This window comes from Oxyura jamaicensis, chromosome 12, assembly GCF_011077185.1.
Source record: "Oxyura jamaicensis isolate SHBP4307 breed ruddy duck chromosome 12, BPBGC_Ojam_1.0, whole genome shotgun sequence".
Taxonomy (NCBI): Eukaryota; Metazoa; Chordata; class Aves; order Anseriformes; family Anatidae; genus Oxyura; species Oxyura jamaicensis.
Genome location: NC_048904.1, coordinates 2,611,928 through 2,639,107, shown reverse-complemented (window position 1 = coordinate 2,639,107; position 27,180 = coordinate 2,611,928). Strand labels below are relative to the sequence as shown.

At 43.1% G+C, this 27,180-nt stretch overlaps 1 protein-coding gene across 2 annotated transcripts in view; it reads right to left on the bottom strand.

Annotated features, from left to right (window-relative positions):
- PHF2 (PHD finger protein 2) overlaps positions 1-27,174 on the bottom strand; it is a 94,662-nt gene extending 67,488 nt beyond the window's left edge. For both annotated transcript variants that reach the window (XM_035337931.1, XM_035337933.1), the window contains exon 1: positions 26,940-27,174. In XM_035337931.1, the coding sequence (XP_035193822.1) occupies positions 26,940-27,037 (98 nt within the window). In that variant the 5' untranslated portion in view covers positions 27,038-27,174. The remainder of the gene's footprint in view (positions 1-26,939) is intronic.
- Positions 27,175-27,180: the final 6 nt, after the last annotated feature.

Here is a 27,180-nt window from a genome sequence, read left to right as displayed (position 1 = left end):
TATAATATAGAGAATGCAGTATGAAAAGCTGACACATACTCCTTCCTGTAATAGAGTAAAAAGGCTGAAATCTCTGCAAATGTATTTTCCCTCTCAACAAACCCGGTGAGCTTCTCTTTTTCACTACAGACATAAATGGTAGTGAAATACAATTTTATTAATCAAACTTGCATTCACAATCACCAAATCAGCTTCTAAAACCTTAACACAAGGACAGGCCTTCTCCACTTAAATTTGTCCTTATAGTCCTGGTCAAGATCCTAGAGAAAAAGCTACAAAGCAGTATGAGACCTATGATTAAAGCAGTAAGAAACTTGATTCTGATGCGTACCTGCAACATATTTCAGTTTGTTCAGGTAAAAGAGCCTAATGCTTGCCCACAAGCACCCCAGATAATGGAAACGTTCTCCCAGTCTGGAATCTCTGAAAGCACCAAAGTATTTCTGGTTGTTTCTGGAAGAACCAGTTGTGTCTCCTGTGTCAACACAAATTTCTTTCTAAATAGGCCCAGCCTACTTGTTGATGCACATTTGAATCTCAGTTTTGTCAGCTCTACATATATAAAACCAAAGCATTTGTGTCTTTGTCTCCTACACATTGACCAAGCGGTTCTTGCTGACAGCTGTGATTCAGATACTCTTCGAGGAAACATGGGAAGAAGAAAAGAACACTACAGAAGAGAAGAACAGCTGCATCTGCAACAAGATGGCCAGGTACTCGGGAGATCTGGATCCACTTTCTGCATTAATATGCAATAAGTCATTTTCATAAAATGGCATTAATATCTTATTCTGGTTCTATTTTACCAATGATAGGGACTGTTAAGGACAGACTTTCTTCTATCAGTTGCTCAAGTATTTAGGACAACAGACCTCAACCATGGTTAAGGCTAGATGCAAGACTGAAGAATAAATAGTACACATATTGTAGGGTCTCAAAGCTATTCCCACTTTTCAGTACACGCTCCTCATTTGTGACCTACAATCACCAGAAGCCACAGACCTTTGCAGTGCAAGACCTTAAACTACACACTGCTATGCAAGCTGAGTTCAAGCAAAACCAACTCAGCTCCCAGGAGTGATGGAGCAGGAAGTAGGGAATCACATGAGAAAATACTTCTGAGAGAGTAAAAATGTTTGAAGTAGAGCATTTGGCCTTGGAATCTGAAGTGCTTCTGTTCTGTACAGAGAAAAGAGACCTAATTCAAGGACAGATCATTTCAGGCAGTCATATCCAGTTCAAATATCAGTTTACCCATTTTGCTTTGTCCAAAAGAAAGGAGCAGCTTTCCTTTCTTTAAAGAAGCATGTCGCTTTGGTGGTGGTTATCAGTTTACTGCATGGAATAGCCTCACATTCACCTTGCAGGCACGATGCCTTCAAACCTGTGATCCTCACATAAAAATTTCATCTACCACAGAAAAAAAACGCCTCCTCTATTTTGAGTCAAATGCTTGTTTGTCAGTGTTTCCCTGCCCTCTACAAGTCCCTTCGGCTTCCCCACCATCTGGCTTGACCCATCAGGATCCAATACTGAGCGATTCCTTCCCTCTTCAGTTGGACACCAAACTACGCCCAGCACCAATGAAACAACAAGCTCTGGTCTGCGGGATCTGGATAACAGAAGCCTCTGTCAACAGAATAACTTCTCACACTAAGTTTCTTGATGGCTGAGATCTAAAAAACAAACGATGCAAGTACTGGAGTTACTACCTCAGTAAAATTCCCACTGAAGTCACTGAGAGCTTTGCATGAGTACCAAGTAGCAAGCTGCGTACTGGGCCTGGGGCTCACTCTGCATTTAAACTCTGTCATTTTAGTGATTACAAATCAAAAAGCAGACTCACACACAAAATTAGCCTTTGCCCTTTTCTCCTTCAGACTTCCTGCTTGCTACCAGACTGCAGGCAGGCAACTGTGCAGGTAGCTACAAATCCCCTGTGTAACTGTGCACAACTTCAAAACTTTTACATGAAATTAGGTGCTGGACTGATCCAAACAAGCTGTTATTTACCAGCTGCAAGTAATCGAGTGAAGTACTTTCTCTAACAGATCCTAAGTGCAACAGTAAACAAAGCAGTATTAGCAATGTATTAGTTTTCACCTGAGTGTTGGGAACTATAGGCTAAATCCTGCACAGTGCAGAAAGGGCCAGAAAAGGAAATTCAAGTGCTGCAGCATGACAAGGCTCTAGCAAGTAGTGGAAGTGGATCTCACAGAACTGCAAAGAGCAACCTCAAGGCACTGTGCCTTGAGAATTCAGTTCAAGAGCCTGACCTGCTCCCTCTCACAGCAGCATCAAGAACAGCTTGAGAAACCGATACCATAGCATGTCCCAAGTCAGTCCTAGCCTGCAGTGGTACTTGTAAACTACCATTCCCTGCAGCTATGCTGTTGAGCGAATGCAACAGAAGCTGCCTCTCAGCTTTTCAGTCTGACGGGGCACAGCTCTGTGTACCACTAGGTGCTGTGTCATGCCACAGCAACACTCAGCACTACCCGCAGGTTACTGGAAATTACAATGCCATAGCAAGAGCAGTTCTGGGGCCCTTTGTCCACAGTGGGCACCCTGGAATTGTCTATGGAAAAAATGCATTTTTGCTTTATTATATGATCAAAAAAATGAGGTGATGTTAGTACCCCAGCACTTTTCCTTGTACAAATCTAGCCCTCCTGCACAGCCAGCAGAAGGGGACAGGGATGCGTTACACTAGGCACTCCACAAGCAGAGCAGAAAGACAGTCCTTGTCCAAGAACAGGTACCACAATATTTAAATATTTCTCATAAAACCAAATGATAACTATATGACTAAAATAAAGAATAACAGAAATCAACGTTTTGTACTTTGAAGCTGCTGCTACAAGAGGTGACTCCTCAAAGAGTTCAGACCAGCCTTTGTCTCTCTCTGCATCCTAAACCAACTCCCTGAGAATCATCATTCGTTCAGCTACAAATACATCTCCCGATCCCCACTTAACGTGTCATCCGTGCTATTTACCATTGCCCCATAAAAAGCTTCGAGATGCAGCCCATAAGAAAGATAGTGTCAAAATATTCTTGTATTACAACTATGCACCAAAACCAGCATAAACTGTTCTCCACAAAGAAGTGCTGCAATTTAGCCTTCATTTGTTTACATTAATATGACACTTTCTGAGTGAGTACAGGTCAAAACTGCTTTAGAAAAGTGTCTATTGTTAGCAAGTGCTTTTTGTTCTTCAGCCAAAACAAATCAGAACTGTGTATACATGAAATATTACATATCACAGCAGTTTAGTTACTTTACAATCAGAATTTCTGCCAGCATCACGCTGCTAAGTGGCCTACCTAGAAATGGTACACACCAACTGCAAATACATTTTCCAAAGCCAAAATGCCCAAATCAGCAATACTGCACTGAGGCCTCACAGATCAAGGTCACAATCTCACAGTATAATATAATTTGTCACGCACCCACAGTGGAAGAGGAGGATGGGCACCCAGACACGTAGCCCTGACACGCACCAAAGCCCCACAGAGCACCTCAGTGACTTCAGTGGAAGCTTGGTCTGAGTGAAAACTGGAAACCAACAGTCCCACCGACAGCACCCAGTAGGAGACACGGAGCTCGATTTTGCCCTCAGGCTTTCTTTGCCATCCCAAGGATTCAAAGATGAAAAGCATCTCTAACAGGGACACCACCTCACAGCGGGCTGTGTGGCCCAAAAGCTGTCTCAGGAGAGAGAAGGGGCACACTGCTGCTGCCTGCTCAGCTTTGGGCCAGGAAAACAAGAGGGAGCTGAGGCACAGCCAGGTGCTGTACTGGCCTGGAAGTGTTGCAGGGACTGGAGCAGGCCAATCTTCTCTGCTGGAGCTTCCTGGAAGAGCCCAATGTCGCCCCGAGCTACCTGAGGCAGAACGGACACAAAAAAACTGTCCTAAAGGCACAGAGACGTGAGAGTTGTGTTCAACTGAGCCAACTCAGCTAATTCATTTCCCCTGTAATGCAGCACTGCAATGTAAAACAGTTTAAAAACCACCTTGTAAAACCTATCCCTTATTTCTTGCTCTCTATGATTCTAGGAATTAACTTTAAAATATAAGAATGTAAGTATCAGGAAATAAACCATTATGTCAAGACCTTACGAATTGACTGCAGTCTTTCCATGACCCTTTGCTTTTGTTTCTTCTTACAAAAGGAATGTTACTGCAAATGTTACTGCAACAGTGTCCTGTCACTACAGTAAAAATAACCACGCCTTACTAAAATCTGTAACACTGGCCTGTCATAAACTCACATCTGCAGTCTGGTAGATCCCTTAGCAATTCTCATTTTCTAACTTGCAGTTTAAAAGCAACAGTTCTCAGAGTAACACAGCTCCCTATTACTCTGCGAGGCACCTCCCTCGTTGCCCTCCCTCGTGCACCTCCATGCTGCCAGCCCTCTGATGTTAGCTGAGAGCAGTTCTGCAGCCTAAGAGAACTGCCTTAACAGAAAGATTAGGAGAACTGCCTGATAAACTAATCCAGGATCTTTCACAGAAAAACTTATGCTCCTCCTCTTCTCCAGACACTTTCTGCATTTGAGATACACGTGGATCACACCATTGGCTAAAGTAAAGTGGCCTGGCTGCGCTGAAGTCAGCTGTGGCAATTTAGGTCCATTAAAAACCGTGTCTCTATCTTTTTCCTTTTCACTTCTTTCATTCCCTGTCCCCAGTCCCCTCCGCACACACACAAACCCTTCTAGCTTTGTGTGGCTGGCTCGGAACGGGCCAGCAGCTGCAGCCAACAGCAAGGCTGCTCCTTGCCTTGGCAATGCCACGCACCCTTTGCCAAGCAGCTGTCTGGTGCAGACAGGCCACACGGAGGGCAATGATTTAACTCCGGCTGTATACAGAAAGCATGTTTACCAGATACAAACGCATCTTCCTTATTTTGGATTGTGAGCTGCGCGTATGCAGAAGCAGGAGGAAGGAAAGAGAAGGATCTGTGCACAGGACTGCAAGCATGTGTGCATATGTATTTGCTTGCTGGGCACAGTTAAAATTTTTCTGACAAATCTCGCTTTATGAAAAACTGTCATGCTTATCTATGATTTTAACACCCACGTTTTCGGTAGCAAAAAGCTCTGCCTCAGGCTGATCTTTCTCGCTCTTTTCTTTTGGGGAATAATTTCCAGTTTCTATGGATAGTTTAAGAGAAATACTCCATGCTGCTTGAATCCATAATACAAGAAGAAACAGGGCTTTCTCCCAGTGCTAAAAACGAGTTTATGTAATTTCCCTGTGCATAGATAACAACACTGGCTTGGATTTCAAACTGAGTAGACCACACCTGCATTTACATGCATTTTTACATTGAGAAATGTGAGTTTACAAATAATTAAGCTCTGAAGAGAGCAAATCTCTTTGAATCAGATATTTTTAAGTTTTCTGAAAGGCTGCCCGGAGATTAAATGATGCCTTTGCCTCTTTCTTTACAACCCTGTACACCAGTTGGAGGGCTTATTTACATAGAGGAATGTATGAGTAATTTTTACTGCTAAGTTACACTGGTATGCAGTATTCTGGAGTTAATGTCTACATGGGAGGTCCATCAGCCTATGTTTCAGTATCTCAGTTACTGAGGCTACGTAAGTACTTTAAAATACAACAACTGACAACCGTCCCCCAATTGAAGAAACTGTTCGGAAGACTCAGAAAACACTTTTTGTTTTCTGACATCAGAGTACCACCTTCACAGGAAGTTGTGCACAGAGAGGGTTGCACCACTGGGCCAACCACCTCACCAAGTCAGCCACTCTCTGAATGACCAAGCCAGCGCTAATTTCTCCAGCAGCCACCATGCACCGTAACATGCAGAGACAACTATTGCTCTAGGAGCGCAATCCTTGCCATATTCATTCTAACCACCTACCCACCAAATCAAGAACCCAATCACTCTGCATATCACATCCAAAGCCCACGTACTGAAAGAGCACACTGGAGACACACGATACTCTGATACAACTGAACTACAGACAAATGCAAATAAACATGCTACAAGTAAACTAAACAGCAACAAAGCCCCAGGCAACATCATTGAGTTTGTACAACTATAAACACTGTACTGAAACATGCATAAATAAAATGTCTAATACTGCATGTTTGATTTACTTTAATTGCAAAGTCCATTTCTGTAACTTATTTTTTAATCTGAGGTAATAATTGTAGCGCAGCAATGCCTATGCAAACCAAGATCTCACTGAAAATACACATCTACATGTTACTGGTCTCTCGTTTTCATTCATATATACATTCTTGCATTTTTTATAACACACAGCAGTCCTGGTACAACATTGACATTACTGTTTTTCATGCTCTATTTTGCATGGCAAATGATCTGAGCCAACTGTAACGCTCACATGGGAAAATCCAACAATGAACCAGTGGTATACCAAGAAGGCCAGAAGGAAAGGGAATGATTTTCACTTTTGCGTTTATGAAGAACCTATTATATTCAAACCATCAACAATGCTATTTAAGAATGTCATTTTGAATAAATTATTAACAGAAACCCTCAAACCACTCTTGACTACTTCTGTAGTTCACTGGCATAACCTGCTCTTGTATCTCAACCTCATTAGCTTTCAGCATTTCAAATATACTTTTCTGAAGATTCATATCCAGTTTCATATGATCTAATTACAGATTTACCATGTTTTATTTCTATTTCAAGATGATAAATTGGCTTTATATGCACAGATGTACACTTGTGGTGCTCTCTGAATAGCTTTCATGTACACTTCTCTGCAACTATGGCAGACTTACCTCAAACATTATTAACTAGTACAGCAATATGTGATTGTTCTGCCTACCCGGTGCTCTTCCTTGTCTCATTGATGAAGACATCCATCATGGCGATGGTACATCTCCTTGGATACAGCAGAGAGGACAAATACCTCAGCATAACAGAGGCCAGATGTGATAGAGAACACTAGTTAAAACACTAAGTAAATACTTTTCAGAAAGAAATCCACGTAGTAATATATGTACTACCCAAAGGCGTAAAACACATGGGTTTCCTAATTTCATTGAGATGAATCACTGGGCTGGTATAAGATGTAGTAGTGCCCTTTGTGTCCATCATAATGAGACATGATGATTTACCCCACCTGATAAAATTCAACCGTGAATATACACACTTCAAATACTAACTGGTACTACTGGTCTCTTCTTGGTCTGCAAAGGTATGCGTTTAACTTGTAGGGAGTTGTATGATGTAAGAGGCTGATGATACTTGGATTTACTGAGAGGAACATGAGACCTGGCATAACATAACAGGTGAATCTTTCCCAACGGCGACGTGTTGTACAAACAGTAAAAAGCAAGGTTTTTCTCCCTCACAGGATAAAGTAAAACAAACAAATATATTCCTGGGGAAGAAAAAAAAAAAAAAAAAAAAAAAAAGCTCATTGATCATATATCTGTTGGTGATCCCCAGCTGATAGTAAATGTGACATGCTGTGGCAACGCCAGACAAATCTACTCGCACACTAAAATAACGAGTACCACACTGAACAAGGCTTGATCCCAGAGCCCCTTTTCTCCCTCTTGATTTCAACAGAACTTTTAGTTACTAAAACAGGTTCCAAAGCTCTGCTGCTAAACAAATTCCTTCTGTGTACTGCATTAGTGTTATCTTCCTTTATCAGCAATTTCAGAGCACATGCCTACATACCATATTAACATTTGTCCCAGTAAATTACTCAGCCTTCAGAACAGCAACTCATCCACAGACATCACGCTTTGCAAAAAGTAGCCTGTTAGGCTCCGAGACAGTGCAAGCTCTCAGGGATTTGACAGGCAATTCCTAGAAAATTAATTTGCTATAAATTAATCTTATACTGTATTTTATAAAACTGTTCTTTTAAGCTCTATTTTGGGCTGAAATCTTAGAGCCTGACTCAGCAAACATCCAGCATTACTCTCATGACGCTGAGGTGAACCGGAGCTTACTCATGTGAGAAGCAGTGCTTGGCTGTAGACGTGACTGCAGCAATTGGGATTTCAATTTTCCACGGAGAGAAAAGAGGTTCACAGCCATTTTAACCCAGGAACATATGTGGTGGGATTTCCAAAGCTGTTTAGCATGCAATGCTCTAACCAAAAGTAGGAGCAATTTCTGGTCTTGTAGCTGTTCATACAGAAACTAGAGCAATGCTTAACTCTTCCGAAAGCCATGCATATCAAGTAAAGCTGAAATTTAAACAAAATTCTGAACTAACATACAAATCCTCTGTAAGGTAAGCTGCCTAAACTAAAGCAAATTAAAAACAGCAAGAAGATAGGGCTTTTTTCAGGGTTCTAGGCAAGACACCTGACATACCTAAAACTCCTTTGATTGTGTGAAAGAAAGAATGAATAAACTAAGTATCAGAATTTCATTTAACCAGGCATTTAAATAGAACTATGCAGCAGTGCATTTTCTGGGAAATACATGGCAACCCGCCCAGGATGACAGAGAGCCCAAGGGCAGCTGCAGACCTGCCTGCCAGCCAGGGCCACCACGGCCAGCATGGTCACTGCCCCCCCACACCTGCCGCTACCAGCCATGTGCTAGCTGCACCTTCAACACTTCTCTAGTTAAAATAAACCCAACGCTTTAATTCAGGTGACATGGACAAACTTTGTTTTCTTCATGCTGTCCCAATGAAGCTCCAGGCAACTCTTAAAGTAGAAACTTCCTACTTCTCATCCCCCATTGTGCCAGTTTATTCTTCTTTAAAAAATAATAATAATAAAACAGCTCTTTGATCACTACCTTTTTGACATTGCTGGAAAAGGCTGTTTTGGGCAGCCAGAACAATCTTGTAATGCTTTTTGTAGGCTGAGTGGGAAGCAAAAGACAAGCTTCAAAAGTGGCTATTAGGTTGTGTTCATGTGCCATAATGGCATTATTCTGGCAGTCAAACTAGATGCATTTAAGATGCTTGTCTTGCTGCTCTTATCTTTGCTGTGGATTTGTGTCATTTAAAAACACAAAAGGTTTAGAAGTTGAAAAAGCAAATTTGAAATCAAATTTAAGCAGGAACATTCCAAATAACCTGCCTAAATTTGATTTTCTTAGGGTTCATGATGTCATTATTAGTGCACAATAGTGGAGACACTACTTTCTTTTCAGTAAGAAACACGTCAGTCTCCAGTAATTTTTAGCCTATTTTCAAATTGCTCCAAATGTGCTAAGACCTGCTAACTTCACATTTATGCAACTAATTTGCTCCAAACTAACAGAGAACCCCAAAATATTTCTTAATAACACATTATTTTGAGCTGCAGAGGAGCACAGACAAGTAACAGGACCAAAAATACGCAGTGACATTCCCCGTCATTAGGAACTGAATGACGCTCGTGAGATTGCACATTGTTATGTATGTTATGTTGTGCTTCGGCAAATTGCTATTTGCTTCAACTGATTCAGATGTCTGCAAATTGACAAACATTTACTGCACACAATTTATGAAGCACATTTCCATTTACCCAAGAACTGTAAAAAAAAACGTAATCATGTTACATTTTGAGACAGGGATTAAATGTCTCCATAAACACACTGAATGGCTTTGATGTTCATACACCTGGAGTCTGTGGTTCTTTCAATCTACAACACTTGACACGTGCAACTGAATTTCTGCTATTCCTCTGCAAAGTCTTAGATGAAACTTTGTTTTCATTCTGCTACATATTCCTCAGCAAAATTAGCATTATATTTATGCTTAACATTATGCTTTAAGATTATCATTTAAAAATTATATTGCATGTATCAAGATGCTACATTTACTGCAACTCATACATAAAAAGAGTAAGAAAATGAGAACTGGTACTAGTGGCATTCATTTGCAAAGCTACTTAAGTTGTTATATGGGAAGTAATACATTTACTCTCTCTCCAGGCAGGCTTTATATCATTGCACAAACCCAACATAAAGCACTGATATTGTTTCCTTGCTTGTGGCGTATCAACACAAAATGAGAACTCACAGCCTTGCTCTCCTTGAAAGGGAAAACTTCACCTAAGGAGTGAAAGTTTCAAGTCCCCACACTGGCTGGTTTTCCCCGAGATGCTCCACGGTTCATCGAACACCAGTCCTCAGGAAGGCTCTGCTGTGCAGCAGGTTTACTCTGTATGCCCACCCTCACATGGGAAACGCACAAGATTTTTACACAAATACACTCGCTGATCTTCCTCGGGCCATCTACAGAAGGACTAACTCCTCAGTAGGGCAAAAGTTTCTTTACTCTGGGGAGCCTACCTGCAACAATGATCTGAAAACCTGCAATACAACAAGGTGTTAAACACAGGTTCTGGGGAATGCTCCAGCTTCTTTGTAGCCCTGTCCCATTTTCATTCTGATACATACTCCTTTGCAGAGCACTAGCAGATTTGCGAGTAGGAAACTTTCCAGGAGTTAAATTCAGCTTTGAGTACATGTTCTGCTCTCAGTAATCTCTATGGAAACTGGACATAAGCATCTGTGTGTATACTGGCCACTGATGTTTAAATTTCAGTATTCCTGTTCCCCGAAGAGCTGTGGCACAAGCAGGACGCAGGACTGAATCTGTTGCGCTGCACTCAGCGGGCATTTTGCCACTGACTTCCGTGGGAATGCAAGGGGGCCGGTGCGGCTGAACCTCACTTGCTGTGAGCCGTGTTTTGCATTTAAAGTAAATGGTCCTGCTTTGAGCAGAACTTCTTAGCTCCAAGAACTCAATGAAGCACAGACTTGAAAAAGAACAACAACAACAAAATAAGCAGCAGACAGCTGTTTTAGACTGTGACCATCAGCAGTCAGACGGGCTGAAAACACGACACATTCCTGCTCACTGATGGAGTCAGTGTAAGCACTGCTCAGAAACACGCTCCACATACCACACCTTCTTGAAATCTACTTTTCTCTATAACGTCATTTGCCAACCCTCTGTCTCTGTGAAAATGCACAAGAAATATTCCGAGCAGCGTTTGTAGCAACAACTTGGAAGCAGCGGAAAACTTGCTGTTGCCGCAGCACAAAACAGCTCCGCTCCTTCTGCCTCCTGTTGGACCACTGCCGGCAGCAAAAGCAAGCGAACAAAAATCTGTCAGCCCCTCCCTGAGGAAAGCCTCCCAGGAAAGGGCAGAGGCTTCAGGAGGTAAAAACTTCAAGGCTTGGCTCGTCGTTTCTTTAACACGAGATGTAACAACACCTCCAATTACAAGTAACATGCTGAATTGGTAACTTCCTCCTGTCCTTTACTTTTGAAGCATAAAGGAACAATTACAATTGCTGCTTACTACAGCTGTTTGAGTATTTTTTCAAATAGCATTGAAGTAATCTAATTTCAGCAAGAGCAATACATTTTTAAAATGGAAAAACCTAGCAGTACTATAAAAAGTGATATAAATTGTATATCGGACTCAAGTAGTTGGAGAGTTGGTGAGCAGCCTGGCAGTTATCTTGCAGATTAGTTATACACACAGTGTAACAGCTTTATTTATATCTTCAGGCTGCTTGTTCCTCTACACTCCCTCTCCTTCCCTTCTGTAAATCACAAGCACTCCTTCACAGGAGGCTGCTCAGCACAACACCACCATGGACCCAGGCCAAGCAGCGAGTGCCTGACCTCGCAGGACCACTCCAGGGCACTTCCAGCAAAGCACACGCAGCCGCGGCGTCCCAGCGCTCTGCCTGTCCGGGACTACTGCGGGCAGCTGGTGCAACTCAGGAGCTGCCCTGGTTTGTGAACGGGACCAGCGCACACTGCCAGGGACAGGCTCGGTGAAACACGGGGCTTTACGTGACTTCCTCAGCACTGCTCTACACATTTTAACTCCCAACTTCTGTTGGATGTCTCACAGAAGCACCCCACTAGTGCCCATTTTCTTTCCTACTCCATGACCAATACAGCTTGCAAACACGACAGGTGAATTTGAAACCAACACCTGTTTTAGAGCAATACCTACAGCACCCAGCAAGGACAATGGGTCACACTGAGCTTGAAAATCAAGACTATCATCACTTCACATTACCTGAGAATGAACTCAGATTTTTTCTCAGTTACAGTGAGCAGTGACTACGCAGGAGTGAAATACAGCTGATCAGAAACCGAGTTATGTAAGAAGGGAAATCAGGTAACTTCTGCTGAGAAAAAATGAAACTAAAAATGAAATACAAGAAAAAAAAAAAAACACAGGAGAGTGATCAAATGACATTACTCAAGTTTACGATAGCAGCATTCTAGAACCTGCAAGCTGTACACAGATGTGTTTATTCACAACAGCACATATCACAAGAGCTGGTATTCTGACACACACTCAGAAAAATCATGGTGCATCGTCCCTTAGCTGCTATGCTGTACCACTGCCAAGCTGCAAAGTAGCACAGCACGTTCAAGATATAAGTCCTGCCTTGAAGAAATAATTTTCTTAAGATACTAAATCACTGAGGAAGACTCCGTGCAATTACAATTTACCAGACTTCCACCGAGTATAATTAAATATCACGAAGATCATTGATACATACTTCCAACAATGTGGAAGTCAATGCATGGAAAAAGAAGGGCAAAAAGATGGCTGCAGTGGTGCCTGTACAATTACATACCAGAAGTAACTCAAATGGTCAGCCAGGCGCACGGGAATGAAATCCAACAAACACAAGCCGCACTTCGATCACATCTTCCCAACAAATTCCTGGTCCTGTTCTGACTGCGCCTTCCAGAACAACTTTCATTCCCCTTCCTCCTGCAGATAAAAGCTACTCATTTTCATTATTGCGTTACATATTGCATTTAAAATATTAATGAGGCGTGCAAAGGACAACCAAAGAGTTCAAACCACTTTCTAAAGTTAACTGATTCGATGTTACTACATCCTATAGACACGGTGGATCAGTATTATGGCCTTGGCTTAATTTCAATTTGTCACTGCTACATTCTGTACTGCATGCATGAGAGTTACACCAAACTAGACCACAGATGGGTTAACTTGTTTGAGAAAAATTCAGGAGGAAATGAGCAAAACCAGTAACCAAATCTTGCCGTCCCATCTCTTTTTCCTCTTCATTAATCTGTGTGTTTAACCAGTATGTCTGAAAATATAAACGTCTTCATACTGGTGAGGTATTTCACACAGAGTTCTGACTATAATAATTTACACAGCAACTTTAGATCCAGACTACCTTTATGCTCCGTCATCCTACAAAACACAATAGATAGTTGCAGCACATTAGTGTAGCCCTGTAGTTTACTGTGCATTTCAGCTAGATCGGGTACATTGCAACCAGAAATGAAAATGCTGAAGAACTAAGGTGAGCAGAAAGAGAAGTATAGCTAGCTGCCAGTCCCCTCCCCGCCCCCCAAATTATTTATTCTTTTTATTTTTTATTTACAGAATTTAGCATTACAAAATCCAGCCTGGTGAAATCACCGTAAAGCACTCTAATGACTGCCTGTGGTCAGCTAAATGCCAAGGCCATGTCTTCCAACAGCACAGCTCCTTCCAGCATGACGCTGGCCAACAGGTTCAATACTCGCTCGAAGGGCAGCACATTAGTCACCAAGTCCTCGTTACTAGTTTTATCTACGCTGGGAGCCTCTCAGTAGTGCTCAGCTTTCGTTACTTAGTCCACAAGACATTTTAAGGCCACAGCTACAGGTAGTAAGAAAGGAATGGGTAAGTTTCAGTGAATATATCCATGCCACTAGTAAGGTGGCTTTTGGTAATAATAGCATGGGAGCAGAACTACAGGAAACTGTAAGTAGTGCCATGGGGTGAAATACAGCTGTGGGTGAAAAAGTGTTACCACTTCTGATACAGTTTGTAAAGTGTAAGAAGTACAAGTTGAAGACAAAGTTAATGCAGAAAGCAAGGAACTTCTGAACAGCCTTTCTTTTCTGAGTAAAGCACATTCTGAAGAAGTCAAATGCATTATTTCTCCTAATCCTTTGGAAACCCTGAGAATTGCTTAGGCAGGGCTCCTCCAAATTAATCAAATATTTTACAGACATCTCACCCTCACAGTTCTAGATGTTTTTTGCAAGGCTCAGAAATTATTTTCCAAAGACGCTGTCTTAACATCCTGCTGTATTCTGAAGTTTTATCATAAAGTTCTACCTTCCCTTCCATACTAGGATAGAATTACTAGAGAACGCGAACCCTTATACATAGCAGCAAATAATTTTCCCCAGCTAACACAATACTTTGTGCCTGAAAAACACAGACTGTTTCTGAGAGGTGGTGTGTGGCTTTAAAGTCACGAGGCTGGCTCGGTCTGACGGACAGATAGGAAACTCTCCTGCAGAACTGATGAAGAAATGTTCCCCACAGCTGACGCCTGTTGAGAGCTATTAGCTTGTAGCCATGGTACACTGACACGGCAGTTGTGATTAAATGCAACATAAACCCACACTTGCAAGTGACTAAAATTTTCCTAAATACTCACACTGACTTATCATTGCTAGATCACTACATTAGAGAGGGTTTTACTTTCTAAAAACTCAGAGTCTTCTGCTAATATTCATGATTTACTTCAAAAGGTATAAAGCCCGTTTCAGAAGTTAATCGTTTAAAAAATACCTAGTTAACTCATAGTTGGCTTCTTTATGAGTTTAATGCAGTTAACAAATATTTGCTGGTTATGACTGGCAAGTTACTGCACACATATAAAAAGCAAAAGGGAACCATTATTGTTGAGTGGATGATATGTGAAAACATTCATAGAAATACAGTCAAAAATAAGCTCTCTGTACAGAACTCGGGAATTAAACATTTTTTTCTTGGACTCAAGAAGAAACACGACGACTTTCTCAGCAGAACTCAAATGAACAACTGTAACATCTTACAATTAAAGAAGTAAGGTGACTCTTAACAGGAGGATGTCAACGTGTTGATGGAAAAATCTGACTGAGAAAGAGGGCTTGACTCAACTAACCAAACAGCAAGAAACAACATCTAGAAACTGAAACTAAGCAAACAGATTGGAAATACATGCGATTTTTATTTTTTTTATTAATGAAACAATCAACCATTGTAACAACTCACTAGTGAATTTGTTGACTTTTTCTCACGAGTCAGTGTGCTTTAATTCAGCTCGTCTGTTTTGATGTAAAAAAAGTTGATTGATATTCTATGTAAGAGTACAGAATACAGTCAACCACCATTTTGGCATTAAAAATCTGTGAATTTATAGGATCTTCTCAGAACAAGTCTGAACATTTCAAGATCACCTCAGGTATCTAAGCAAGAGCAAGCCTACCATTTTAGAACAAATGTCCTGTGTTCAGCTGTAAGGAAATGGTGTTCTCATCTTTCTCAGATCTTCTGTAACACTCTACCATTTTTATGACTTCCAATATTAAAGCATAACTGAAAGACCTTGTCTCCAGACCAGAAATTAAGCAAGTCTTTAGAATGATTAATCCCTAGTCAGCAACTAAATGTAGACTACAGGCTTTAGTGTTTCATATGCAAAAGATAGGGATGAATGAGTTGAAACTGCTGATAGATTGCCCACGGACTTCTTCTCTAGCTAGATGACACACAGTGGGAAAGCAGCATTCGGTTACTTGGTCATTCTGTGGGTCTTGTTGCTTTGGATGGTACTTCTGTGACGTACGTTCCTGAAGTGTTGACGGAAAAATATTCAATAGCTCTACAATTTTACCAACCTTAATTCACTTAGCATTCATCCAGGTATCCAGAAGGATTCCTCACTGTGACAGCTTTCTTGAATTCCACAAGAAACACTTCTGGGATAGGAGCTCATACACCATACCTATAGTAGGTATCTAAGTCTGTAAGGAGCTGGATGTTCAAGTGATCCTCCTCCCAATCAATTCCAGACAATAAACTGAAAGTCTTAGCTTTAAAAAACCAAACCAAAACAAAACAACAACAACAAAACAAAAAAAAACAGTAGATAACACTTCTAATTTTACATTCCTTAGCAACTGCTGTAATTGTATATAAGTGTATTTAATAATCACAAATGGAGAGAAAAAAAGTCACAGATGGACAGCACTGTGGCCCAGGAGATACTCCTGTTGTTCAGACACAGGCCGTACAGCAACACAAGGCCAAACCCTTTCACTTCCCCCTCCTGCCCTGATCCAGAGACTTTGATGAAATTTCAATACAAGGGACTAAATATCGCTCAGGCTCTGGCTATTTGCATTGTATGCCTGAATAACCATCACTGGCTGTTTCATGTGCTCCCACGTTATTCTGTGTTCAACCAAGACCGTAATGGAAAACATTTGCAGTCTTTGTTGTATCTGGCATCAGCATGCTGAAGACTTTACAGTACCCACTGCTAGAAATTTACAATGAGATACTGTTCTACACCATATTAGTAATAATAAAGATCTGAGCTGAAAGGGTAAATCATAACCACATGGCTCACATTTAATGAGTATATTTTTATACGCATGAACAATCACAAATGCATACTACAATCACTCATACTACATGTGCAAATCCCACAAAAACCAAAGACATCAGCTAGTCAACTGAAATTACTATTCTGTCCACACACCATGTAGACATAAGGTCACTGCAAAAGGAACACAGAAGATTGTGTTGTGTTTTTTTTTTTCTTCAGTAATGGGTATTAACTAGTTTTTTTTTAAGTCATTTTAATTTGGACATATAAAATTCAGTCTTTCCAGACCAATGAATGGCACATATGCCATAGGAACAATGTTCCTGCCAGTTTTCACATTTCCACCACTTACCATTGAGATGTTAACAACAAAGAAAGGAGGTTTAACAAAAAATCACAACTAATGATTCACAGCAGAAATATCTCACTTTTTTTCCTCACTTGTTACATCCTTTGATTCTGCCAGACAAAAACTTTAAGGAACAATGCTCTTCCTGAGGGTAAATGTACTCTATTTTTTGCTAAAAGAGGAAAATGCAATTAAATCCATAAGCAACTAATTAAAGACAAAAAGGCAACCATAACTGCAAGTGCTCTCACATAGCTCTAAGGGATCACATTAATAACTGCAAACACAAAATTTAAAACTATTTTTCTTTTTAAAATTATTTGGGTTTTTCATGTCAGAATACATTCTTGCTTAACTTTAGGCCTGTCTTGACTACTTACTAGAACTAATGGATTAAACAGCTGAATATCTTCTTAGATAGAAACCACAGTGAAAGTGACTGTCCTCACATCTGCTTGGGACTGCAAGTACACCACTAAGTCGTGGCCTGAGCAGCAGCAGGAGGTACTCATCTTTTCCAGGGATCTGCCTGAGAAGGAGTGAGGAGAGGAACTCCACTTATTCCGGCTGGGCATCTTCAGCCTCTTACATCAATTCAAAAAAAGCAGGAGCTCAACAAGGAGTTTTCACTCCCTGAGACCATGAGAAAATGCTCTCCTCATGTGCTGGATGTAAACCACCCCCATCCCTCCCACCCCCTGCTGGAATTCCAGCTATGAAGAGTACCAAAGAAAAAAAAAAGGCAATAGAATATCTCCTGTTATTATGACATTTCCATCAGAAACACAGGTGCAGTGGCAATTGTTTTATAAATCCTGTGTATTCATTAGTGTATCTGGAAAGAATAGAGTGAATTAGAGTGAATTTAGCCATTGAGATTGCACTGGGCTAACTGTGCGTGTTCATAATTTAGGAAGCCTTGTTTTGAAGTATACTCACTGATCTGCAGCTGATGTCAGTTAAGGCCTACAATATTTTTCACATTTAGCACTTATATTGTTGCAAGTAAAATTATACATAATTTGCCTAACACAGTAATTAAAAGCAGGTTCATTTTCTGAAAAAAAAAAAAAAAAAAAAAAAGAATAGAGAACGTAAAACCTTTTTGCCAATATGATCTATATGAAAGGTATTTCAACGCAATGAACAGCTAGCTAATGCCCCCAGATAGATCGTGGATGATGCCCTAAATAGATTGTGCACAGTCTTATTGTTTTCAAATAAAAATCTAGAAAGGAATTACTATTTATATCACTTGGCAAGTCTGGGATTTTGTAATATACACACACATTGCAGACTAAGTCATAAAATGGCTACTGTCAAAAATCCAGTTGATTTCAAACAGTTAGCTCACCTACATCACAAAAAAAGCACCTAGGTCTACAGGGCACCCGTATCTCCTGCTTTTAGTATCACAAGCGTACTTTAATACAAATGTTTTGAGGAACCAAAAGACATTTTAGATATACGGAACTTCTGATGAACAGGAAAACAAGTCAAAACAACTAGAAAGTTGGTGCCATTTAGCTAATGGAGTTCTGTTCGTTGGAATCATGCTGTAATAAAATACCACCAGTGGGGTTTTATATTTGCTGTGACAGAACTTGCATGTTTTGGAAGTGTTGTAAAATGTTGCTAATAAGGCTTCGAGCAAAAAGATCGTTTGCTTTTGAAAGTGAAAGTACACTGTCTTAATGGGAGGCCAGCGACCGAGGGCCTCAGCAGACTGCTCCTGCCCAGAGCACGACTCACAGCAGTGCTGCATATGCTCTGCATATGCCTACGGTGCAACTCTAAAGTGTAACCCAAATTCCTGGAGGCAGATCGGAGCTAGCTTTAAACCTGCGGCAGTCACACAGCTCCAGGCACCAAGTATATACTCAGAGCCCTTGTGCAATTGTACAAACTGTACCTACGCTGCAGCCCATGCTTGCTTTATTACAGGCTGTCATACACAAGACAGCTATCCAGGCTATAAAAATACCATTAGTTTTCACTGTGGCTATGTTATCTGAGAACTGAAGCAAACACATCCTAGACTAACCTCCCTTCCTACCACTTACCCCTTCCAAGCGTGACAAGGAGCCACGTAGCACTTAGTTAACCCAGTGCCTGCCTGCCACAGCTCCCCGAGCGGCGCGCAGCCTGGCCACGGTGCTGAGCCGGCCCCGTGGTACTGAACGTGTCTGGCATGTTGGGGAGGACGAAGGCTTCCACCTCATCTCACGGACGCCACAGAACCGCCATCTGCCACGTGATGTCTAGAAAGGTAGCAGAGCTGGACCTCCTGTGTTGACAAAGGGCTCTGCACCCCTATTGCTAGTGTCCAGGGGCAGGTATCTCTGTACAAAGCCAACAAACAGTTCAGCAGCTGTGTACGAGAACTGCGCAACTGTGATAACTCTGCTTAAATAACATGATCAAATGAACTTAGCTGGATACGTTCACTCATTCACTGGAAAATGTATATTGATCACAAAGAGGAAAATGTATTAAGGTGCTTTTGAAAATTATGGGGTTTAGAGAGTCTTATAATTCATCTGGAACATTTTTTCTCCTCACCAATTTTTCTCCATACATAGCTACACTGCCTTGATCATTTTTTCATGACATTTTTATCTATTTCCTTCATCGCAGAGCTATTCAGCAATAAGGAAAAAGCAGCGGGTCAGTTAATCAAGGCTCACGTTGCATGCAGAATTGTAAACTCCTCTGAAATTACAAGAATCTTTATATACAACACCCTTACGTGATCTATACTTACTGTCAGATAATGGTTGAACAAAACATATTTGTAGGCCAGCTCCTACGTTACTGTCCACACCTGGTGCTACTGAAACTTGTATTTTCTGAAGCATTCTTTAATTTGAGGTTCTGTGATTTCTGAGCTGACACATCAAGACCTCGACGTACAGGCCAGTTAGGCACTCGTTATACCTAAACTCCTATTTGCATAAAATGGACTAATCGTTGCTTTTCACAACTGGGCTCGAAGTGCATCTGTTAAACGGTGTTTCAAACTGAAACCTCAGGGTTTTCTAACCAGCGTGTTTAAATAGAAGGCATCCAGGCACTGTAAACCTATAGGTCATGCTGAGTCCTACAGCAAACCTAACAGTCATGCTGAGTCCTACAGCAAAGAACTGATCAGAAAAGAAAAGGACGTTCCAAGTCAGCTTTGTAGACCTAAGTGTTGTATTAACATCCACTGAAAAACAGTTTGCTATTTAGGCAGTGCTCCAGAAGAGGACAGGAGACTTGAAAATACTTGAGTGAGGAAGCTGATGCACTTCTTGCATGCAAATCCAAACACAGACTGGCCTAGCTATAGTTTACGAAGAGAGTGCAGCATCAAGTGCTTTTCTTGGGGATGTCAGCGTTAGAATTCCACCTTAGACAATTAAGGGTGAACCTCAACTTAAATGTAAACTTATGTGGGGGGGGTTAGAAATCAGTACTTTTAATTTACAGCAAATACAAGTTTTCGACACTCCAGCATATTTTCTCTGCAAGATCAAACTACGTATTTGAAAATCTGCCATATAAATTGAGTATATTCTTTTAACAAATAGTTGCGAAGTGTTCCTGCAGATGTGATTGATACTGCAAAGGCCCGAGACTCTCTGAGGTCAAATGAAATTTTGACGGCATACTAAAACTTATATATTTTCTGTTCGGAATCACAGTTTCTTTCTCAGAGCACAAATGGATGTGGAAAGGTAAGACGAGTAGTCTACTTAGCCATGCCAAAGGACCAAGAACACAACACTGACTGGCAACACAAAAACTGGCTCACTTTACCTCCTGGCCAGACTCCCTGTACTCTGGAAGTTGCTGTTAAAAATCACTGGGGGATCACACAATTGTACGAGACAAAAACTCGGCATGAGTACTGGGACAAGTGTGCCACACACTTCTACCTCTATGCAGTCCTGGATATTCTAAATAAATGCATTTAAACATATATATATATTAAATGGATTTGAACCGACAGAAGTGTCTTAAGTTCTCTGAACTGCTTTCAACTTACAGAACAAGTGATACTATGTTACTGAAGGGAAGATTAAAGTGACATTGATTTCAGCCTGAACAGAAGAAGGCTTTTAACAGCTTTATCGTAAGTTCAAAACTTCTTCATGTTCCACACGAGCAAATATATTTTTAAGTAAGTGTTTTGGTTTGTTTAGGTTATTTTCCTTCTAAAGTAAACAATTCCCACTAAATTGCCTGTATGGACAGTTTATCCAGAATAATTAGCATGCTTTATGGGCTCTATAAAAACACTTCTCAACTACCTGTCATTTTTTTTTCCTGGCATAAATCATCCAGGAAACACATCCCAGAACAGGTATTAGTATGGCTTATTCATGATAGTTGCTCTGGGCAGCCTCTCAGTATAACTGAGTCTATAATGTTGACAAACTCTTTAGAAACAACTTGAAATAATTTTAACTGTTTATTTATCTAAAAAACTTATTTACCTTGTTCTATCTAAATTCTTCGTATTCAATTAAATCTTTTCTGTGCAAGGTACAATTAACGTTAGTAGTTCCCGCCATTGTTATAGTACTAAGGGGAACTGCATGGTATTTTAAGGATTAACCTAATCTTTAAGATTTACCCAAATTTGGCCACAGCTAGTGATAAAGATGTACAAGAGAAGAACTAGACACTGCCATGCAAAACTAGACCTATTTAAAAAAGAGGCAATGCTGAACACTCCAGAAGGAGAATTACATCTCCCCAAACACTGTGTTTTTAGTTTAGCAATATAACAGACAAGTGCATTTCTTAATCCAGATGGAGTTCATTCTGTGCATCAAGGCACTATGATTAAAACCCATCATAATTTTATGCTGATACAGTAACTTCATTAACAATTTTTAGTTAACTAAACCTTTTATAATTTTACGAAGCCATTTACTTCAGCTATGCCTGTGGCAGAAAGTTTTAAAGTTTAAATCTACATGGAATAGAAAAATAAATATTAAAAATACTTGTTATTTTTTTATCCAGTGATTGTAGGACCCCTCCCTAAGACCACAGGTGCATGTTTTAAATACTGGTAACAAAATATCCACTGCAGAGAAAATAAATAACTTACCTTCCTTCACCTACAGCTGTACCAAATAACCCACAATGGATTTTTAGTTGAACAAACTTGTACAAACAGACTTTCCTTGCCTTGAATATTGGGTTCTACAAACTCCTGTAATAGCTGAGTTTGGTAGTTAGAGGCTTGCTATTAACATGACATCTTCCTGCCGTTATTATTTTGCATTCACAAACTGTCTGCAAAAATACCGTAACTGCTTTCAACTGCAGCAAAGGTGCACAGGAGAAGAGGGTGTCCCTAAATCGGGCGGCTCCTAAACCACGTGCAACTTTGCAGATTATGACCAACATCACCACCAAGGTGTAGACAAGAAGGTGCCATTCACAAGGCAGAGGCAGAACATGCTTTTGCCAAACCATGCCCCTGAACTATCTTCTCCCACCCTAAAGCATGCCTGCACAGTACGTGGCCTGGAAAACACTTGTAGCGTGCAGCACTGCCTGCACAAAGCAATTTGGCTGGCTGGGCCTGCAGATGACGTAGCAGAGGAGCTACACGGGAACCTGCCGGTTCTCAGCTTCTTTGTCAATCAGCACATGCTACAGCTCCCTCCTTCTCCTTTCTTTGCCTTCCCCAGGCCCAACCAGCCATCTCCCACACCAGCAGGCTTTACAGCCGGGGGAACCTCTGACGCTCAGCTGCTGCTCGTACCCGCGGTCCTGCTGCTGGATAACACGCAGGATGACTCCTGGCACTCCTCACCAGGCAGGGCACCCGAGAGGTGGGGACATAACATACGTGCATTACGGCAAAGATGCAGGAGCTAGGGAAGCATGGAGCACCCAGGCTGGCCTTTTACAAGAAAGCAAAGGATTAGAAGCAATTGGGGTGTAGGGATTTCACTAGACCAAACACCCACATCAGATGGCATACATCACATAAAGCACCAAATGACCATCATGTACAATATCTGCACTACACAAGTTTTATCCTGTGCCAAATATGGGGAAACGAGTTTGCACCCTGAAGTTACGCTGAGTTGGCTGGTCAGAGGTGGGTTCTGTGCACTATGAAAGCCACAGCTGCCATCTAATTTTCCGGGGCATTTCAGAAGATACCAGACAACAGTTTTGGGGTCATAGTAGGAGGATGCAGAGGACAGCAAACACAGGACTGGGGAGCTGGGTTTACTGCAGCTAGTAGCTCCACAAAGAGAAGTCCGAGTTAGGTCAGCTCCACAAAGAGAAGTCCGAGCTAGGTCAGCTCCACAAAGAGAAGTCCGAGTCTTGAATAGTTTATCCGCTCATTTGAGTCCGATACCTCATTCGAGACTTTCAGGTAGTCCCCAGCAATATCCCTAGTGAGAACGGACTGCGCACTCAGTGACTAGGGCCGCTGCAGACCACTGTAATCCTGTAAATACGGGCCATAAGACTTTGTGTTTGACCTTAGTGGTATCTTCAGTAGATTTCCACTCATCAGTCTCACAGAGGATGACAAGTCCATGACCACTGCAACAGGAAAACCCGCGAGTGCTGTGCTACAGAAACGTTCTGCCAGCTTAACTAACCACAGGGGAGGAAAAGTAACAGCAGGGACAAGCACGATTCCTTGGGAATCCAAGAGTAAGCATGTCAAAGTGTCCCAGCTCTATGCATTTCTTTGGCAAAGAACGTACGGTCTTCACGAGCAGAGGAGTCTGACAACCCTGCTGTCTGCTGTGGCATTTTTTTCCCTTTTGCCTGTAAGATCATCTCTATTCTCGACAGAGCTTGGAGCTGCTTGTCTCGAGCTGCTCAGGCACATAGAAAGCACAGAAACGATTGAAACTCAATCTAATGAGAAGTCAAACAGCACTCTGTGAACATACCGGTGGCTCCTTAGTTCAATCCACTTCATAAACAGCGTCTAAGGGTCTCTGATGATGGGTAACATATGGAGTCATAACAAAGGGCCTCTGAAGGCATTCACAGGAAGGGAACAGAGCCAATGACGAAAAAGTCTTTCCTCTTTCTCTTTATAGATCAACACCACCACATGGGCAAGATTACCAGTGACGACTGATGCGCAGAATCAACAGGGATGCCTAATCTTTGTCTCTCACAAGAAACCTATCAGCCATCTATATCAATTCAGCAGTGTACTCTAACGCAGTAACTTCACTGTGTACAGGCCCAAACTAGAGTGATGACAGGCAGCCAGGAAACAGAGGAGGCTCTGAGGTACAGCCTTCCCCTGCCACACTGAAGTTTAGATATAACAATGAGCAACCACTTAGAAGCTTCTCAGAGTTAAGTAATGAATTCTACAGAAAGATCAAACACCGCTTCACAAGAGAAATCCTCACTAATAAAAATTTCCCCGATGAGTAAAATCTGAAAGCCCCTGAGAACCCTGACTCCCTCCCTCTGGCACTTGTTTGAGGAAACATCACAGAGCAGTGATTTCCAGACAGCAGTCAATGGCACGTCAGCAAACTGCTGAGTACGCTGTGGTGGTCTGGAAACCGCTCATCTGTCACGTGGTGGTGGGTCCATCTCCCTGTTTCCAACTTCTAATTGCATTAAACAAGTTTAACTCACATTTAGGACCTTTAACTTACCCTCAGAACTGCTGAAGTTGCCACAGAGATGCTACCTACCATTAGATTGCAGGGAGACAGTGACTGCTGTGTAACTGAAACTGTGAAAAATATTTCTTTAAATATTTGGAAACTAGTGCCAGAAAGGAAGCAGGAAAACACCTGATCTTTTTCCACAAAACCAAAATAGGAACGACATTTGTTTTCTGAATTGCACACTGTGTGCCATGTTAAAAGGAGGCATAAGCATGATTGGTTGCAGTAGAGTATCCATGTAAACATTAACACTATCAGTGCTTTGTGAGACTAGGAGAGAGACAGGACAATTCAACATGACTAAATCCTGATTCGTATTTTTTGTTGTTGAATATGTATTTGTTCATGTAATACCAAGCAAATCAAATAGGCACATATACAAGGGGTCTCCTACTTAATCAGTCAACATACTTCTCCAATACAACTATCTGAGGTTTTCCCTCGAACAGAAGTCTCCTCCTCCTCAGTTTTGTTTACATTAAAATACATCTCTGGATGCTACCTTGTGGCTAACGATCATCATCTTGGTCAGTTACAACTGATTCCTTTTCATCAGTTTTAATCAACATTACCCACTGTATCGAGGCAGCTTAACTCCTTGTCCTGCTTAGGTTTTCGGGAATCAATGAAGTGTTAAAGTCTTCATTTTTATCAAGTTCTTTAGCGTCCCAAGTTTCAAGTGCACAACTACTGAAGCTTCTCTTCAGCCTCTCAGTCAGTTTCACCTGTACTTCGGTGTTATCGCACGCTGGGGCGCCTTGTTTGAGCCTGATGTCCAGAACCACAAATGCAGAGCACAGCACTGTCAACACGGGCATAGAACTGCGATTTCCCTTTCACTTCACGTTTATAAGCAGCTTTTTAACCCACTGGCGGCACACCATCCCGAGTGCCACCGCTAGGTTTCTTCACCAGCTTTTCCACGCACAGGGGCAGTTCCCAGGACACTGCACTTGGCACGGGGCCTGCTCGGCTACCCGTGACCGCGGTCAGTGCCCCCTGCCCCCAGGCACGTACCCAACACCTTTAATTTAACACAATTTAACCTCACCGACCACCACCCGTGCCCAGCGCTCGTCCTGTGACAGACGGGATTTTAATTTTGACCGTGACTCCCTGTCTCTCCCCATCCCTTGTCTCCCCCCCCCCCCCCGCCACCCAGCTCCTCAGCCTCTCTGCCGACTTCCCCACTGCTCTCATGGCAGAGGGAAAAGAGAAGGGGAAAAAAAAAAAGAAAAAAAAAAGAAAAAAAAAAAGAAAACCCTCCCGAAGTTCAGTTTAGCGGCGTTAACTCGAGCGCGCTCGCTCTGCCATTGTCTCCCGCACAAAGCCTGCCTGCGCTTGCTTTCCATGACAATGCTTTAGGGGAGAACCGGGGCGAGAGCCCCAGCCCGCCTTTGTCCGCCCTAAACAAGCCCCCTTGGAGGGGCTGCAGCCCTCAGGGGCGGCCGTTGGGGCGGCCGGGGCCGTTCAAAGGCGGGCGCCCATTGTCCGGGGCCCGCCGGGGCTCGGCGCCACACGGCGGCGGAGGGACCGGGGGGGAGCCGGGGGGGAGCTGGGGGGACGCTGCTCGTCCCCGCGGAGGCGGGGGCGCCCTGCCCGGCCCTGCCCGGCGGAGAGGCGGGCTCTCCCCCGCCGGGGTCTTCCCCGCCCGGCCGCGCCCCGCCTCGGGGCCGTCGCTCCCCGGTTGCGGAGGGGCTTCCCCCCTCGGCGCGGCGGAGCCAGCGTGGCCGCGCTTCCCCTCCGCCAGGGCGCGTGTGGAGCCCTCAGCGGCGGGGGCGCCGCGTTCCCCCCCGTACACACACACACACACATACACATACACACACACACACACACACCTCCCTTCCCTCAGCCCTCGCCCTGCCCCGCCGCCGCCCGGCTCGCCCCGCCAAGGGTTAAGGCGAGAGGCCGGCGCGGCGATGGCAGCAGCCCTGTCAGAAACACCCGGTGCTACGGGGTGGTGAGGAGAGAGAGAAAATAAAATTTAAAAAAAAAAAAAAAAAAGAGAGAGGGAGAAAAAAAAAAAAACCCGCGCGGGGGCCCGCGGCTCCGTGCGGCCGAGCCCGCTGACAGGGCGGCCGAGCCCCGGGACGCCCCGCCGCTTCCGAGCCGCTTCTGCGAGCGGCCGGGGGGAGCCGCAGGGCCCCCGCTGAGCTCCGGTCCCCGCAGGAGCGGCCCCCGCGGCGGGGCGAGCGCGGTCCCCGCTCGGCGGCTGCCCGCCCCGGGGAAAGCACAATAGCCCCCCCACCCCAATGACACCGGAGCCCCGGGGAGAAAGGGGGGGGGGGCTTTGTGAGGAGAATTGAGCGAAATTTACAAAACAAAACAAAAAAAATACAACAGAGAGCGAGAGAGAGACGGGGGCAGAGTGGCTCCTCCTCCTCCTCTCCAAAAAGGCCTGTTGGAAAACTGCACACGGCAGCGGCTCCAAAGGCACCGTCTCCCTCGCTCTGCCCTGGAGAGAGAAAAGGAGGCGAAAGGCACCGAGCGAGAGGGGGGGATCGCGGCGAAAGGGGGGAAAAGGCCCGATCTCTTTGTGTTACCTGCCGTGAAACCAGTCCTTGCAGGCATCGCATTCAATCATGAAGCGGGTTACGTCGTAGGGCAGCCTACAGATGCAATAGACGGGCACCGTCGCCATGTTAGCTCCCTTCAAAACAACACTGGACTCCCAGACAAGCGAGCAGGGCTCGCTGCGGCTCCTGCCGCTAGGTAGCTTTTGCTGCTTCTCCTTCCAAAATGCCAGCAAATTTGCAATGTCGAGAGACGGAGCGGGGAGGGGGG